The following is a 14,106-nucleotide window of genomic DNA, read 5'->3' as shown; positions in this document are numbered from 1 at the left end:
ATGTAATACGGTACAACATTCCTTATAAACATTATCTAAATACAAGTCACTCAGTTCTTGCTCTGCTGAGGGTACAGCTCTCAGACATACGGGAGCTCATTAGGCTACCTTGTGTTGTCGTCTATAATCCCATCACCTCTGGAGCCATAGCCACGTGTATCTTAGGGCCCTCACTCCAAGTCCTTCAACACTCGTCGAGCTGCTAAAGACCGCTTGTTACAGACCAGGAGGGCTTAAGGTTTAAGGACAGATTGTACAACGCACACAGATAAGTATCCATAGAGAAAACGTCAGCTATGAACCATGTGCTTGCTTCCCACATGTTGTTCTTCCAAAAGACGATATTCTTTCCCGGCTTACAAAAGCACTGACCTGTATGGACCCTCGTTCAAGGTTGGATCAAGGCTGGTTTTGCCAAATTGTATTCCCATTTGAGTGGATTTACTTTCTGTTTGGCCGTGGTATCCAAAATGGTAGACATTTGCCTACGATGCGACTCAACTCGGCTTCCAATGTTGCAAAGCAGAACATGGTAGAGTCTTATCTTCCCCCTAGAACATTGATTGTCGTATATTATGAACGCCCATCGTCGAAATTTAGCATGATTGTTTGAGATACTCACTTGGACTCTGACTTCGGTGACATTTGGGTCAGCTGCTGGGAAAAATCATAAACTGCCAGTACCTGAGTCCGGAGCCAAGCTAAGATTTCATGCTTGTTATGGAACACCGGACCAGTTGGAAGCATAAAACGGTTCAAGTCGACATCTGAATGATGTTTATTTTCTTCAAGGCGGTTGCTGAAGGAACCTCCAGCCACATCTGCAACGCCACATATCCAGCCACCCCCACAGCTTTGTCATCCGCGGGCCAGGGGTCAAGGTCGCCGGCAAAACCCACAAAATCAAACCTCCGCAAAATCATCCACACAAATCTCCACTTCACACGCACGAGCCAGCTCCCAACTCTGGACGGTGACCGGGCACCCTTCCCACTGATAACGACGACGAGACGACAACCCCAGCTAGTCAAGGCCCACCGCCGAACAAGTATCGATAACAATGGCCGCCGAGAAGGCAGAGAAGACCGGCCTTGCCGTGGGTCTTAACAAGGGCCACGTACGTGCGGCTTCATGATCTCTGTTGTTTTTAACTTCCCAGTTCTTGGTTCGAAAGAGGGGAATTGGTTTCTGGTGGTGTTCGTGCCAGAGCCTGTATCTAGAGGAAGAATTATCCTGGATTTTCGCAATCTTGTTTTCTACTACTCTTTTTTCCCCCTTCCCGATAGGTTGCGTTGAAAGGGCAGGGCAAAATAAGGGCCTCAATTTCAGATTCGAAGAGCCACTTCCCCAATCCTCTGCTAACCTCAAGCCCCCTCTCCGGAGGGGCATCATCTCAAACAGAAAACCACCCCTCGCGTCACCAAGCCCCAGCCCTCTCGCAGGAAGGGCAAGCTGAGCAAGCGCACCCAGTTCGTGCGCGGAATCGTCCGGGAGGTTGCCGGTCTTGCGCCCTACGAGCGCCGCGTCATCGAACTGCTGCGCAACGGCAAGGACAAGCGCGCCCGCAAGTACTCCAAGAGGAAGCTCGGGACATTCGGGCGGGCCAAGGCCAAGGTCGAGGAGCTGCAGCGGATCATTGTTGAGTCGAGGCGTGCTGGGCACTAAACCGCTGATCATCTGGGGATATGGGTGGTGTTATATTCCAGGGCCAGAAACCGGAAGGAGGTCAGTCTCGATGAAAAAGAGACAGGCCATTGGCATCGTGTTGGCTTTTGGATACAATTTGAGGACAGGGCCTATACACGTCCAGTCACAGAACTGGCGAAGAAAGAGATGATCTTCGGTCATACAGTTCATTTACCATGAATCTCTGGAAACACAACAACATCTGTGACCTCTCATCAACCCAGCCTTATTAGACCCCTTTGAACCTCTCTATTTCTTCAGCCCCAAGAACCGACTCAACTTCTTCCGTACTGCCTCCGAGTCCATCGAGCTACTACCACTCGACTGAGGCTTCTCCTGCTTTACAGGCTTAACCGATGGCCCAGCCTCCTCGTCATCATCAGGACTCTCCCGCGGAACTTCCGGAACGACAATTTCCCTGGCCGTGCTCGCCACGCTCCCCTTGAGGAAAGGCACCTTGCGCACACTGGCTGGGACCGAGTCCTCCCACAACAAGTGAAACATCTCACGGCCCTTAAGCTTGTACCCGGCGATGAGCTTCTTGTCGTCCTCGTGGATGACGATATGTGGACCCGGGAGGATCAACTTGAAGTGCGCTTCCGGATGGCTCATGACACCGCGGATGGCTTGGTACAGGAAGTTGCCCGTGTGTTCAGGGGTGAGGGTCCACACCGCAGAGGTCTGGTCAGGGAAACGGACCTTGACCTCGACTTTGGTGATGGAGGCGAGTCTGGCGGCTTCTTCAGCTGCTTCTGCTGCGAGCTCCTCATCAGACTTTAACCGCGTGTTTTGGGCTCGTTTCTGCAGGTGCTGCTGGCGGAGTTGAGCGTGGGCGATGGTGGGTTCATAGACGGAATCGTCTTCTTGTATATGGGCGGCTTGAGGGGTCGAAGATGATGGTGCGGAGAAGACACCCGTGGGCAGGAAAGGATCCGCCGTTGTTGCTGGCGTCGAAGTAGGCTCTGGCGGCGAGTCGATATCCATCTCATCGCCGTTCCCTGTACTTGTTTCCCCACCAGCACTCGCTGCCGGTGTTTCGTTGACGGTTGTTGTCGGGGGTTTGGCCTTCGGCGCTTCCTCAGAAGAAGGGGGAGCCTCTGTCTGCGACTTTTCTGTGGTCGGGCCAGATTGCTTCTGCGTTCCCTCGGCGGGAGCTGCATCTGGTTCGACGTCCTTCAAATACTGGCCGATCTCTTGCATGGCATCGTACAAGGTCTTGTCGCTTTGCTTGAAATACACTCTCAGCACCATGCTGCCAGAGTTGACGCCGCACTGGGACAAGGTCTTTTGCAGGTCTTCCAGGGCAGAGTACTCGCGACCCATAATATTCACCACCGGAGCTTCGTAATAAAGCTGGCCGCTATTTGTGCCGACAGGTACCCCCCTTCCTGTGATGATAAGACCCTTCTCAGCTGTCTCGAACTGGCGCAGGACTTGCCACAGGGTCATGTCGCTCGGGAGCTTCTTGACATAGCGTTGACCGTTGACATCGAGGGCGATGGAAACGACGGACGCGCTCTTAGATTTCTGCACAAGCTCGAGTTTTGCGCCGGGGCCGAGGCCGGATGTTCGATAAGGTCCAGCCAGGTCAACGAGCTTTTGTTTGTACCTTTACGCCCTGTCAGACTGAGCCGAGCCTGGGCAAGAATAATGGTGAACTTACTTGAGCGCATACTTGTCGCTGTTTAAACCCAACTTTTTGCAAGCTTCATCCAGCACGTCGACCATATACGTGCCTGGCGTGACTTTGACCTTGGCTCTCTTCAGGTCGCTCGAGACGACCTCGATGGTTGCGGACATTGTGGATCTATGTAGAGTTCGGTGATATGAACGGAGGTGTGAGGTGTTGGTTCAGTGGTGGTTTACAGATACCGAGGATTGCGGACGGTACTGAGAAAGGATCTTGACTGATTGTTGAGGAGTCGAAGTGTCTTGAGAACAATATGGCAATGTGTCGACTAGAGAACCTAGACCAAGCGCCGTGTACCAACGGGTCACGAAGTAGGTCCGGGCAAAGGAGGTGTCTGACGTCGGAATTTCGAGTCCCCGGGATGGAACCTCCACTGGAACCAAGCACACTTAGGTAGGTTGCGAAGATGGATATCTGTGACACAAGTGGCAGAACAAGCGCTGGGTATCAAAATGGTATAGATTGTTTGGGGTTTGCTGAGTGGAAGTTGAAGTGCCTATCGAAATCGGTAGAAAAAGACAGAGATGTTGCAAATCGTCATCCAAGTCCGCCTGGGAGCTGTTCAGATGAGCTCCGGACCCTCTCCATGTGCTGGAGCCTGGGCGGGCCGTTGGAGGGGCAGCCCCACCACCGTGAGGTCGACCCCTCTGTCGGGAGCTTCCAGGTTAGCGCCACTGAATACCGCCTTCCAATTTTGGGGCCCCTGCACTTCCAGCGGAGTTCCTTGCCGCGCCAGCTGCGTGTTGCCTTGCACGGCGACGACACCGCAGCCGCCTGTCAGCTGCTGGGAGCTCCAACGGCACCCCATCGCCAACTTACCCAGTACCCAGAGCCAGAGACACCCGACTACGACTGTTGTTGCCGACCCCAACGTCCCCAATCCCACCCTTGCGACAAACACACTGCGGGCTTCGTATATCAACTCCAGTGACATCTATTCTGCCTTGCCCACCAATTTCAAGACCGATTTGAGCACCGACAAGCACCAATTCCCAACCACAACCACATCCCACTGAGAGCTAGGCTGCTCTCCCGGATCCTCTAATAGTTGACAACGACACATTCACACATAATCCAAGATGGTATGCTTCAGATAAGGGCCTCCGACCAGGTTCTTCCAGCCCCTCTATATGACTTGCTTGCTAACAATCGTTCTCTCCCAGCCGTCTCCCTTCTCAATAAGTACGAACTCCTCCCAATCCCTCCTCTCCCTCTCTCTCTCCTCTCCGAACCACACATCTGAATGATATAATGCTTACACCTCACCCAACCCGACAGACGGCGGCGCCTGCGTCGCCATGGTCGGTAAAGACTGCGTCGCCATCGCCTGCGATCTGCGCCTGGGCCTCCAAGCCCTGACCGTGTCCAACAACTTCCCCAAGATCTTCCAGTACGGCGACCACGTGTTCCTCGGGCTGACGGGGCTGGCCACCGACGTGACCACCGTCTCGGACCTGTTCCGCTACAAGGTCAACATGTACCGCCTGCGCGAGGAGCGGCAGATCGCCCCGCGCACCTTTGCCAACCTGGTCAGCAGCTCGCTGTATGAGCGGCGCTTCGGCCCCTGGTTCGTGAGTCCCGTGGTTGCCGGCCTGGAGCCCAAGACGGGCAAACCCTTCATTTGCGGGTTTGACAGCATCGGGTGCATCGATTTTGCCAAGGACTTTATTGTGTCGGGCACGGCGACGGATCAGTTGTTTGGCATGTGCGAAAGCTTGTGGGAGCCGGATCTGGTGAGTGATCCTCCGATGCCTCCCTGAATTGCGATGATTGGAATACTTGGGCGGGGACAAGATCGAAGCAAATTGTCTGCTGACACGTCCTTTAGGGCCCGGATGAGCTGTTCGAGACCATCTCCCAGGCCTTGCTCAACGCCGTCGACCGCGACGCCCTTTCCGGTTGGGGTGCTCATGTCTACATCATTGAGAAGGACAAGGTTACCAAGAGGCTGTTGAAGGGGCGGCAGGACTAAAGGGGAGACGGCGATTTAGGGAGGTGGAACATGGGACACTCGCCGTGATGCGTGGTATGGGACGAGGCCGGCTTCTCGGCAAGCTGGGCTGGGTGGGCATCATGCAGTGTGTATGTGTATCCATGCACATCACAGACAGTGGACTACTTCAAACAAGACGACATGAAATGACATGGCAATGACACGATCCTCCGGAGACAAGATTCAACGCGACCAGGCTGCACAAGAAACTAATCCAGGGTATGTATTGATGCTAGTATACAAGTCTAACGACGTAGCTCGCTATGTCTGGTGTTTATATACGCTGTTTATGACTTCGTCTATTACTGGTCCTTCTTTGCCTTGGGTAACCTCTGTGTAGAACTCGGGGTACTCTGGACGAAAAATGCCCGTTCAATGGCTTTGAGACCCTCGTCGATGAGGCTGGACATAATTAGGTTAGCATGGCGCTTGCTCTAAGTGACGACGGGGGGAGGCAAAGGGAAGTTTACTCACATGACAGGAGCGCTGATAGCCAACACCGCTTTCCACTCCGTCCAATTGAGAGGCAGGATCGAGAAGAGGGTCTGCAAGAAGGGGGTATAGAGCAGGGCAAAATGCAGAGCCATAGAGAGGGCAATGGCATAGACCAGAACCATATTCTTCCAGATGGGCAGGGTCAAGAGAGACTCGCTTGACGACAGGGCATTCATGGCGTTGAACATCTCGATGACCACCAGGATCGACAGCGACACGGTTGAGCCAGCCTTGGCCATGTCGTTGGTGAACATGTCGCAGCCAATCTCGGGGAACTCGGTGGCGCAACGATGGAAGTGCGACAGCTGGTAGAAGCTGATCTGCGGGCCTCCCGAATAGAACATGAACCACCAGGCATATCCAGCCACGGTGGCCAGGCCGACGTAGGTGCCGATGATCAAGTACCGGAAGAAGAGCCAACCGCCGATCAGTGCCTCTTCCCGCTTCCGTGGCTGCCGTCGCATGATGTCGTGGTCAGGGGGGTTGAAGGACAGGGCCGTGGCGGGGAGGCCATCCGTCACCAGGTTGACCCAGAGGAGCTGGACGGGGATGAGCGCCTCGGGCATCCCCAGAGCCGCGGTAAGGAAGATGGAGACAACCTCGCCAATGTTGGACGAGATCAGGTACCGGATGAATTGCTGCGTGTTGTTATAGATAGCCCGACCCTCCTCAATGGCAACGCCGATGGTGGCGAAGTTGTCGTCAGCCAGGACCATGTCGGCCGCAAGCTTGGACACATCAGTGCCGGAGCCCATAGCCACGCCAATGTCAGCCTTCTTGAGCGCGGGAGCGTCGTTGACACCGTCGCCGGTCATGGCAACCACCTCGCCGAGGGACTGGAGGAGGTCCACCAGCTTTGACTTGTGGGCAGGTTCGACACGCGAGAACAGTGAGGCGTTCTTGGCCGCCTCGAGCTGCTCCGCGGGGCTGAGGTTGTCAAACTCGCGACCGGTAAAGCTCTTGCCAGTCAGGTCCTCATCCGGGCCGAATACGCCAATCTGGCGGCAGATGGTTTCAGCAGTGTTGCGGTTGTCACCCGTGACAACAATGACGCGAATGCCTGCATTTTTGCACTTCTGGATGGCAGCAGGCACCTCGGGACGGGGTGGATCCAGCATACCAACAAGACCGATCAGAGTGAGGTTCTGTTCCAACGCGGCATAGTCGGCGGTGGACTTGGCAGTGTGAAGCAGAGGGTCATTAAAGACCTGATCGCGACGTGCCAGAGCCATAACACGCAGGCCCTGGTTTCCATAATGGACCACCTCCTTCAGGAGGAGGTCAACAATCTTAGCATCCAGGGGGACCTTCTTGCCTTCACGTCCAAGGAGCGCGTGGGTGCAACGTTCGATGATGGACTCGGGTGCACCCTTGACGAACAACTTCTTCTGGTTACTCTCGGTCTGGACAAGGACAGACATGCTCTTGCGGTCCCGAGAAAATTCGTACGTGGCGAGGCGCCTATACTGCTTCTCATACCAAGCGCTGGCATAGTGAACCCTGTCCTGAGGATGAGTATCCGGAGGTGCGCATGGGCCAATCTTCTCAACCATGACACGCAGAGCACCTTCTGTCGGCTCGCCGAGGTTGGAGTAGGTAGCGGAGTGCGAGTGATAATCCAGGCGTGCATCGTTGCACAAAGCGGCAACCTCGGTCATCTGGCGAACAGTCACGGATTCCTGAGGGAGGTCCACCACCACTTTGCCCTTGTACTTGATGTCGCCACGAGGCTCGAAAGTGGTGCCCTCGACATCCAGCTCTTCCAGACCAGTTCCGTCGCTATTCAGGTAAACAATCTTGCTGACGCTCATTTGGTTCGTAGTCAGGGTGCCTGTCTTGTCAGAGCAGATGACACTGCAGCTCCCAAGAGTCTCGACCGAGGGGAGGCTGCGTACGACCGCATTTTTGGCGGCCATCTTGCGGGTTCCAAGGGCGAGGCAGGTGGTAATGACAACGGCGAGACCCTCAGGGATTGCGGCGACGCCAAGCGAAACGGCGATCTTGAGGTAGTAGATGGCGCCCTTGGTCCAGTTCCCATGGGCTGGGTCGTTGAAGTGGGGAATGTTGATGAGCCAGACCAGAACACAGATGACGGTAATGGCTTTGGCCAGGCGATCGCCAAAGTCGTTGAGTTTCTGCTTCAGGGGTGTCGGTTCCGAGATCTGAGCCGTGATGCTCTCATGGATGTCACCGATGGCTGTCTTCGAACCCGTCAGGACGACCACAGCCTTGGCGTGACCCGTAACGACGGTGGTTCCTGAGAATAGCATGTTGACCTGATCCTGGAGCACCGCCTTGTCTTCGGGGAGAACAGCGCGACAGTCCTTGCCGACGCTCTCGCTTTCGCCCGTCAGGATAGCTTGATCGACGGCAAAGGTGTTGCTCTCGATAGACACAAGACGGCAGTCAGCCGGGATCCGGGCGCCCACAGCCACGTCGACGATATCGCCAGGCACCAGGTCCTCGGCTTTGATGCGGTGGATCTGGCCATTGCGCAGCACATTGGCCTCGTTGGCAGAGTACTCTTGTAGCGCGGCAATAGCTTTCTCGGCGCTGCTCTCCTGCGACACTCCAACGACGGCGTTGAGAATCAGAATGGTGAGAATGACGGCTGGGTCGACGAAGGCGCTCCATCCACCCTCCTCTTCAAAGAGCGCGAGCACGAACGAGATGGCGGCGGAACCGAGGAGGATCAGGACGAGCTGGTCTTTAAATTGCTCAAGGATGAGCTCCCAGAGGGGCGTCGGGGGTTCCTCGGGGATGGCTGATCAGAGAGAAGACCTGTCAGTAAGAAGAGAAACCAATACAAGACCGCGTCGACAGGGACTGGGCTTACCATTCTTCCCGTATTTGACCCGTAACTGTTCGACTTGTTCATCCGTCAATCCTTCCTTAGGGTCCACGTCGAAGGCGCTAAGCACCTCGTCGATCGTCTTCGCAAAGGCGTTCTCCATCGTGCGGCTTTGGCCCCGGGCGGGCAGCGGGGCGTTGTCCGAATTATATGAAGAGCGACACTCTTCGATATCGGCAACCAGGCTGTCGCTTCGATACTATTATTGGCCCTGAAAATCCACCAAAGATATTCCCAATTGAAGGAAACGAGAGCGGTTATGTCAAGACCATGGGGAAAAGGACCCAAAGAGTGTCGTTGACAGGGAAGAAACAAAAAGTTGAGAGAGTGAATGGGAAAGTTGAAGCAGACTTCAGCCTCAACTCTCGCCCTGTCTCGAAATCGCATGTGCAGACGTGTCCAGTTTGAGGAATCCGAATCGCCGCCCTGCAACTTTTCCAGGAGTGGACCGCCGATGCTGACACGGGTCGCGTCCTGTTGGCCACCAGACACACAGGGCCCCACAAATCTCCGGCCTTGCCCCTGTCCGGAACCTTGCCGAACCTGCATCCAGTGGGGAGGAAGCCAATCACAGCGCCGGCCAGCACGGAGGGAAGGTGCCGGCTTGACGTCTTCGCTTCCAGTGGCAGTTGACTCTGCGCTGGAGATGGCGAGCTTCCATGATCGGCAGGTCCCGTCGACAAGCATGTCCAAACAAACCTTCTGAATGATAACCAACCTTTGATTCAAGATCAGACACTGACGGCGAACAATGAACGTTTGTTGAACCTATGATGGTTGGGGAGGCGTGATTTGAGATTAGAGTTCTGGAAGGTTCCGTTGTCTTCGTTCCTTCGGGCCAGGGGAAACCATCGCCTCAAACAACGGGGGACGGAGAGGCTAGGTTTGAGAAACAACGACACATGGGGTGAAGTATACCTATATTCCTGTGCGCGGGCCATGGGATATCCAAATTCAAGAACATCCGGAAGATCTGGACGTTTGGTACTTGAATGTATGTTGGCCGGTAGCTGAGACAAAGGCGCATGCACTTGAGCACCCTTTTGCTCAAGAATGCAACACCTGGAAGCCTTGCCATGCATATGACAAGACGGACATGAGATTCTTGCATCATAAGGTACCTAAGCGCGGCTCGCTTGATTCCAGCCTTGAGCTTGAATGTTTCTGCGGGGAGTGACCTTTGTGTGAGGTCTTGTCAACGGCGATTAGGTGACTGCCTGCCAAAATTACCCCACCAACCCCACCTTGTGAATGTCAACACACATCCCACACAACAGTCGGGCTTCACACCATCTTCCCAAACATCTGGCAGGCATCCGTTTTTCACGGGCGTTATAAGAAGACCCGAGAACCCCCAACCAAAGACCTCGTCCCCTGACCACTCTCGACAACTCAAGCACCCTCTTCTTGTCTATCGTCATGGCTCCTCCGACCCCGCTCGCCATCGCCACTCAGGCCGTCAACCGCCTGGTTAAGGAAGAGTCCTATTACCACAAGGAGCAAGCCAGCCAGGAGAAGCGCATCCAGAAGCTGGAGGAGGACATCAAGAACAACAGCCCAGACCTCGACAGCAATGCCGAGTACATTCTGAAGCAGGAGGTAAACACCGAGCCATCAGATCTCCGTTCCCATGAATCACAACCCTAACCCTTTGCTAGAAAACGGCACTAGAACAGACCAAGGCTGTCTTTGAGCCCCTGAGGAAACGCATCGCTGCCGCGGTGGACAAGCTAGAGGAGCAGATCGCCATCGCCGAAAGTGATGGGACTGGGTCAGAGGAAGAACTGAAGAAGGCCAAGGAAGCGGTGGAAACAGGCAAGAAGATCGCGGAGCAAGCGGACACCCAGAATGGCACTTCATCTTGATGATACATAGAACCCGGCCACCCAGAAAGGAAGTGGGGTTGATTAATGAGCAATGATGCCTGCAAACACTTTACATCTCCAAATCTGCCAAAACCATCTCCATCGTCATGACGAACTAGGTCGTGTCCATGACCTCTCCATCCTGGCTTCCCACCACAATCTGCGGGGTTCCCAAAGCCACAGGCGGAGTGTGCCGACCTCCGTCGGGCTCCTCCGACTCTTCAACCTTGGCCTCAACCATTTCGACATCTTCCCCTTCCTCTGCCTGGCCCTGCGCAGTTCCCACCTCGAGCGACTGCTCGCGACTACCCGTTTCACTCCCCACCTGTGAGAAGCTCGTCGACAGCCCGACAGCCCTCTTAGCAACCAATGATGACTGTACATCGTGGCTTGGAGCAGGGCTGTCATGTGCTGGCGTAGCGCCGCCGGCCGACGGAGGTCTAGGAGTACCGGCATCTGAGAGTTCTGCACCAGCAACACTCTTCGGCGCCGCCAACCCAGCCTCAGGTTTCGGCGAGCCTTCGCGACTCGCAATGCCCGAGGGCCGCGGCGTAGCTCCCCCTGCCTCAACTCCGCCATCGTTGTCATCCATTCCCTCCCTGCGCTCGACCTCCTCCTTCTCATCACGAATCAGCCGACGTAAGCGCATGCTCTCCTCCATGATGCGCGCGAACTGTTCGCGCCGTTCCTTCCATATCTCTCCGTAAGCTTCGCGTTCGGCCTCCAACTCGGCGATCTCGTCACGCAGTTTCTGCAGGGCAGCGGCCTGCTCGGCGCGAGGCCTCAGCGATGGGTTCGAGGTGATGGCGTCCGCGAGCGCGTCGAACTGCCGCCGTTGCGCCAGCGTCGCGCGCGCTTGTTCGAGTTGTACGCGTAGCTGCGCCGTCGTGTCCCGCACCTTTTGCGACGCGGCAATGATGCGCTCTTTCTCGGCAGCGTACCGCTCCCGCTCCCGCGCGTTGGCCGCGAGCAGGAACTGTAGCCGCGCAATGCTACTGTCGAAGGCGGCAAAGTCGAGCGTCACGTCTTCTCGAAGCTGGGCGAGGTCGATTGATGGCGATGTGGTGGTGTCGGTACCGCTGCCTCCGCCGGTGGTTGCTGGGGTGCCATCGTGTTGGCTGTCGACTCCGTTTGTCTCGGGCGGTGGTGTGGGGGCTTGACGAGCGCGGGTGGCGGTAAATGTGTATATGGTATTGAGACGCTTGGTGATGCGCTTGAAGGGCTTCTCTTCGACGTTGAGAAGTCGGGATTTGTGGAGTTCGTTTTCCTCCTTGTCGTCGAGGAGGCCCCAGGTGGCCATATTGGGTGGAAGAAGTGCAGTGTATGAGATGGTGAAAGAGGGATTAATCCGTGGAAGAGTATAACTTTGGCTCTATGACGGTTTTGTGTTGCGGCTTCGAGAGCCCGAATTCATGAGGTTGTGCTCTGGTTGGAAATACAGGAGAGAAGGGGTTGGACTCGAAATCCAGATGCAACTTTGTTGACGGCCCGCAGTTGAAGAACGCCAAGACAAGTGACCGTCGGAAGGCCATGCCCGGCCCGCGCCCTGCCTGGTGTGGGGCCCAAGCATGTGGAACTCCCATCTTACTCCGAAACATGGGCAAACGTCGCACTGTGTAGGTGACGCTGGCAGCACCACTGTGTCTCTGGAATTGACACACCAGTCAATGTGGAATGGCTGAGTACCTGAAACTTTGTACAGATGGAAGAGACACGGAACAACTACACCGCAGTGTAATTTCTTATTGTACATAGCTAACACGATACCGATGGCTCGAGAGTTCGTCCTGCTTGCTCCGTATACGTTGCTGAGACGGCTCAACGCCTCAGTAACCGAGAGAGTGAAATTGTGAAGGTCCGCAACTCTCTCACACTTTCAACTCTCCTATCCTCAGCCCTCTCGTTTTGTTCAACAATTTCACTTTCTTTTGGATTGAACTTTCCTTTTCTTCTGAACTTTTGCATTCTTCAAACCCCTCACGTTTTCCTAACCTCTTCCAAATCCTGCTTCTTACCCTCCTCCTTGAAATGTCTTCCTTTCTTCTAACCTCACAACCTTGTTCTTTCGACCTACAGCTTGGGCCTTACACTTTTGAACTTCTACCTATTCACCTCTCTCATTCAATTCCAACTTCCGACCATCTCAACACCCACCTTCAACCCTCTTATCTTCAATATCTCACTTTCAAACTTCAACCCTTTAACCTCAATCTTGACTTTGTCTCTTCCCACCCTTAACCTCAACCCCCAACCTTCGACCTCGACCTCTTCTTTCACCTAATACCCCTGACCCCGATCCCTTACTTTAACCTTCTTACCTCTTCAACTCCTTCACTTACTTCCAACTTCTTACTTTTCATTCTTCCACTTTCAACCTAACCCTCTTTCAACCTTACTGCCTTCGACTTTAACCTTTCACATTCAACTTTCCCACATTCAACCTTGCCCTTTTAACGTTCCTGCCTTTGACCCCAACTTCCCACTTTCAATTTCCTCACCTGCAACTTCGCACTCTTCAACTTTCCTGCCTCCAGCCTCGACCTCTCACTTTCAACTCTCTCACCCACAACCTCGAGCTCTTTCAACCTTTCAACCTTCCTACCGTCAACCTCAACCTTTTCCTTTTGACCTTCTTACCTGCGATCTCGACCTCTCACGCCAACTTTGCCACTTCAACCTCAACCCTTTCAATATCGCGACTTCCAACTTGAACCTTTCACCTCTCACCTTCACGCCCACATTCAATCCTTCATCCGCCTTTGAGTTTCATCGACTTCAACATCTTTTCTTGAACTGTCGGGTGTGTGGAACTCGATTTTGAGTTTCAAGTTGCATTTCTGGACTTGTTTCGACTGCAGCGGCTTTTCACCCGGCAGCTTGCCGACTTGCAACACACTCAACCGCTCCCGAAGACCCCAAAACCACAAAACACAAGTTACACACAACAGCACCACCGTCGAGAAAAAAATCGAAGGTCATCTGATATTCAAGATCTGTAAGATTCCAACCTTGGAATGACACCAGTCGTGTTGTTTTGGGAGCTTTTTGACAGCACGCAGTATTCGCACTGTGATTTCTTGCCTGATTTGGACGATTTGCGGATCCCAGAGGGCAACGCGCTGGGCGCTTGGCCAACTCTAGAAGTCCGGGCAACTGCTCAGCAAAGCGAAGCGTTACCTACTTCTCTTCCTTTCAGTCAACACAATCAAACCCAACAACGCAACGAACACAACAACAAAATGAGCTTTCCTGTCTTTGAACTACCTTAGGTATGTACAGTGGATTTACCTGGGTTAGTGAATTAGATGCGCCGTGGCTGTTAAGATAGATACATTCTGCCACCTAACAGTGGATGAGATCGGCTTATCCAGATCAAGAATGAGAATACACACGATAAGATGCTGACACGGAGCACAGCCAGGTCTCGCCCTCATTTACTCCCGAGGAACCTTGAGCAACTTGATCCAGAGGCATCCACTGGGAGCCATTGTCTTCTTTTCTGAGGCGTGCTGCAGACAATAGCAAC

General features: G+C 54.3%; 7 protein-coding genes across 7 annotated transcripts; 4 read left to right on the top strand and 3 right to left on the bottom strand.

The window, feature by feature from the left end:
* Positions 1 to 1,060: 1,060 nt before the first annotated feature.
* Positions 1,061 to 1,665, top strand: VTJ04DRAFT_902 (60S ribosomal protein eL36; the record flags this gene model as incomplete). The annotated part of the gene is made up of 2 exons (XM_069367521.1): positions 1,061 to 1,117; positions 1,402 to 1,665. 2 exons carry the CDS (start codon positions 1,061 to 1,063, stop codon positions 1,663 to 1,665), a joined length of 321 nt encoding a protein of 106 aa, XP_069223511.1.
* Positions 1,666 to 1,935: 270 nt separating this feature from the next.
* On the bottom strand, positions 1,936 to 3,486 carry VTJ04DRAFT_901 (uncharacterized protein; the record flags this gene model as incomplete). The annotated part of the gene is made up of 2 exons (XM_069367510.1): positions 1,936 to 3,295; positions 3,350 to 3,486. 2 exons carry the CDS (start codon positions 3,484 to 3,486, stop codon positions 1,936 to 1,938), a joined length of 1,497 nt encoding a protein of 498 aa, XP_069223510.1.
* A 456-nt stretch (positions 3,487 to 3,942) lies between these two features.
* Positions 3,943 to 4,392, top strand: VTJ04DRAFT_900 (uncharacterized protein; the record flags this gene model as incomplete). The annotated part of the gene is made up of 1 exon (XM_069367499.1): positions 3,943 to 4,392. The coding sequence occupies one exon, from the start codon at positions 3,943 to 3,945 to the stop codon at positions 4,390 to 4,392; it is 450 nt and encodes a 149-aa protein (XP_069223509.1).
* A 63-nt stretch (positions 4,393 to 4,455) lies between these two features.
* Positions 4,456 to 5,348, top strand: VTJ04DRAFT_899 (uncharacterized protein; the record flags this gene model as incomplete). Its single annotated transcript, XM_069367486.1, has 4 exons — positions 4,456 to 4,458; positions 4,540 to 4,558; positions 4,655 to 5,109; positions 5,205 to 5,348. 4 exons carry the CDS (start codon positions 4,456 to 4,458, stop codon positions 5,346 to 5,348), a joined length of 621 nt encoding a protein of 206 aa, XP_069223508.1.
* A 323-nt stretch (positions 5,349 to 5,671) lies between these two features.
* Positions 5,672 to 8,818, bottom strand: VTJ04DRAFT_898 (uncharacterized protein; the record flags this gene model as incomplete). The annotated part of the gene is made up of 3 exons (XM_069367475.1): positions 5,672 to 5,771; positions 5,844 to 8,628; positions 8,701 to 8,818. The coding sequence occupies 3 exons, from the start codon at positions 8,816 to 8,818 to the stop codon at positions 5,672 to 5,674; spliced, it is 3,003 nt and encodes a 1,000-aa protein (XP_069223507.1).
* A 1,316-nt stretch (positions 8,819 to 10,134) lies between these two features.
* On the top strand, positions 10,135 to 10,580 carry VTJ04DRAFT_897 (uncharacterized protein; the record flags this gene model as incomplete). Its single annotated transcript, XM_069367464.1, has 2 exons — positions 10,135 to 10,314; positions 10,374 to 10,580. The coding sequence occupies 2 exons, from the start codon at positions 10,135 to 10,137 to the stop codon at positions 10,578 to 10,580; spliced, it is 387 nt and encodes a 128-aa protein (XP_069223506.1).
* A 115-nt stretch (positions 10,581 to 10,695) lies between these two features.
* Positions 10,696 to 11,880, bottom strand: VTJ04DRAFT_896 (uncharacterized protein; the record flags this gene model as incomplete). Its single annotated transcript, XM_069367453.1, has 1 exon — positions 10,696 to 11,880. One exon carries the CDS (start codon positions 11,878 to 11,880, stop codon positions 10,696 to 10,698), a length of 1,185 nt encoding a protein of 394 aa, XP_069223505.1.
* Positions 11,881 to 14,106: the final 2,226 nt, after the last annotated feature.

This window comes from Mycothermus thermophilus (genome assembly GCF_041956435.1).
Source record: "Mycothermus thermophilus strain CBS 625.91 unplaced genomic scaffold VTJ04scaffold_1, whole genome shotgun sequence".
In the NCBI taxonomy this organism is placed as follows: Eukaryota; Fungi; Ascomycota; class Sordariomycetes; order Sordariales; family Chaetomiaceae; genus Mycothermus; species Mycothermus thermophilus.
Note: the sequence above shows the minus strand (reverse complement) of the source record. Positions and strands in the feature narration are given on the sequence as shown.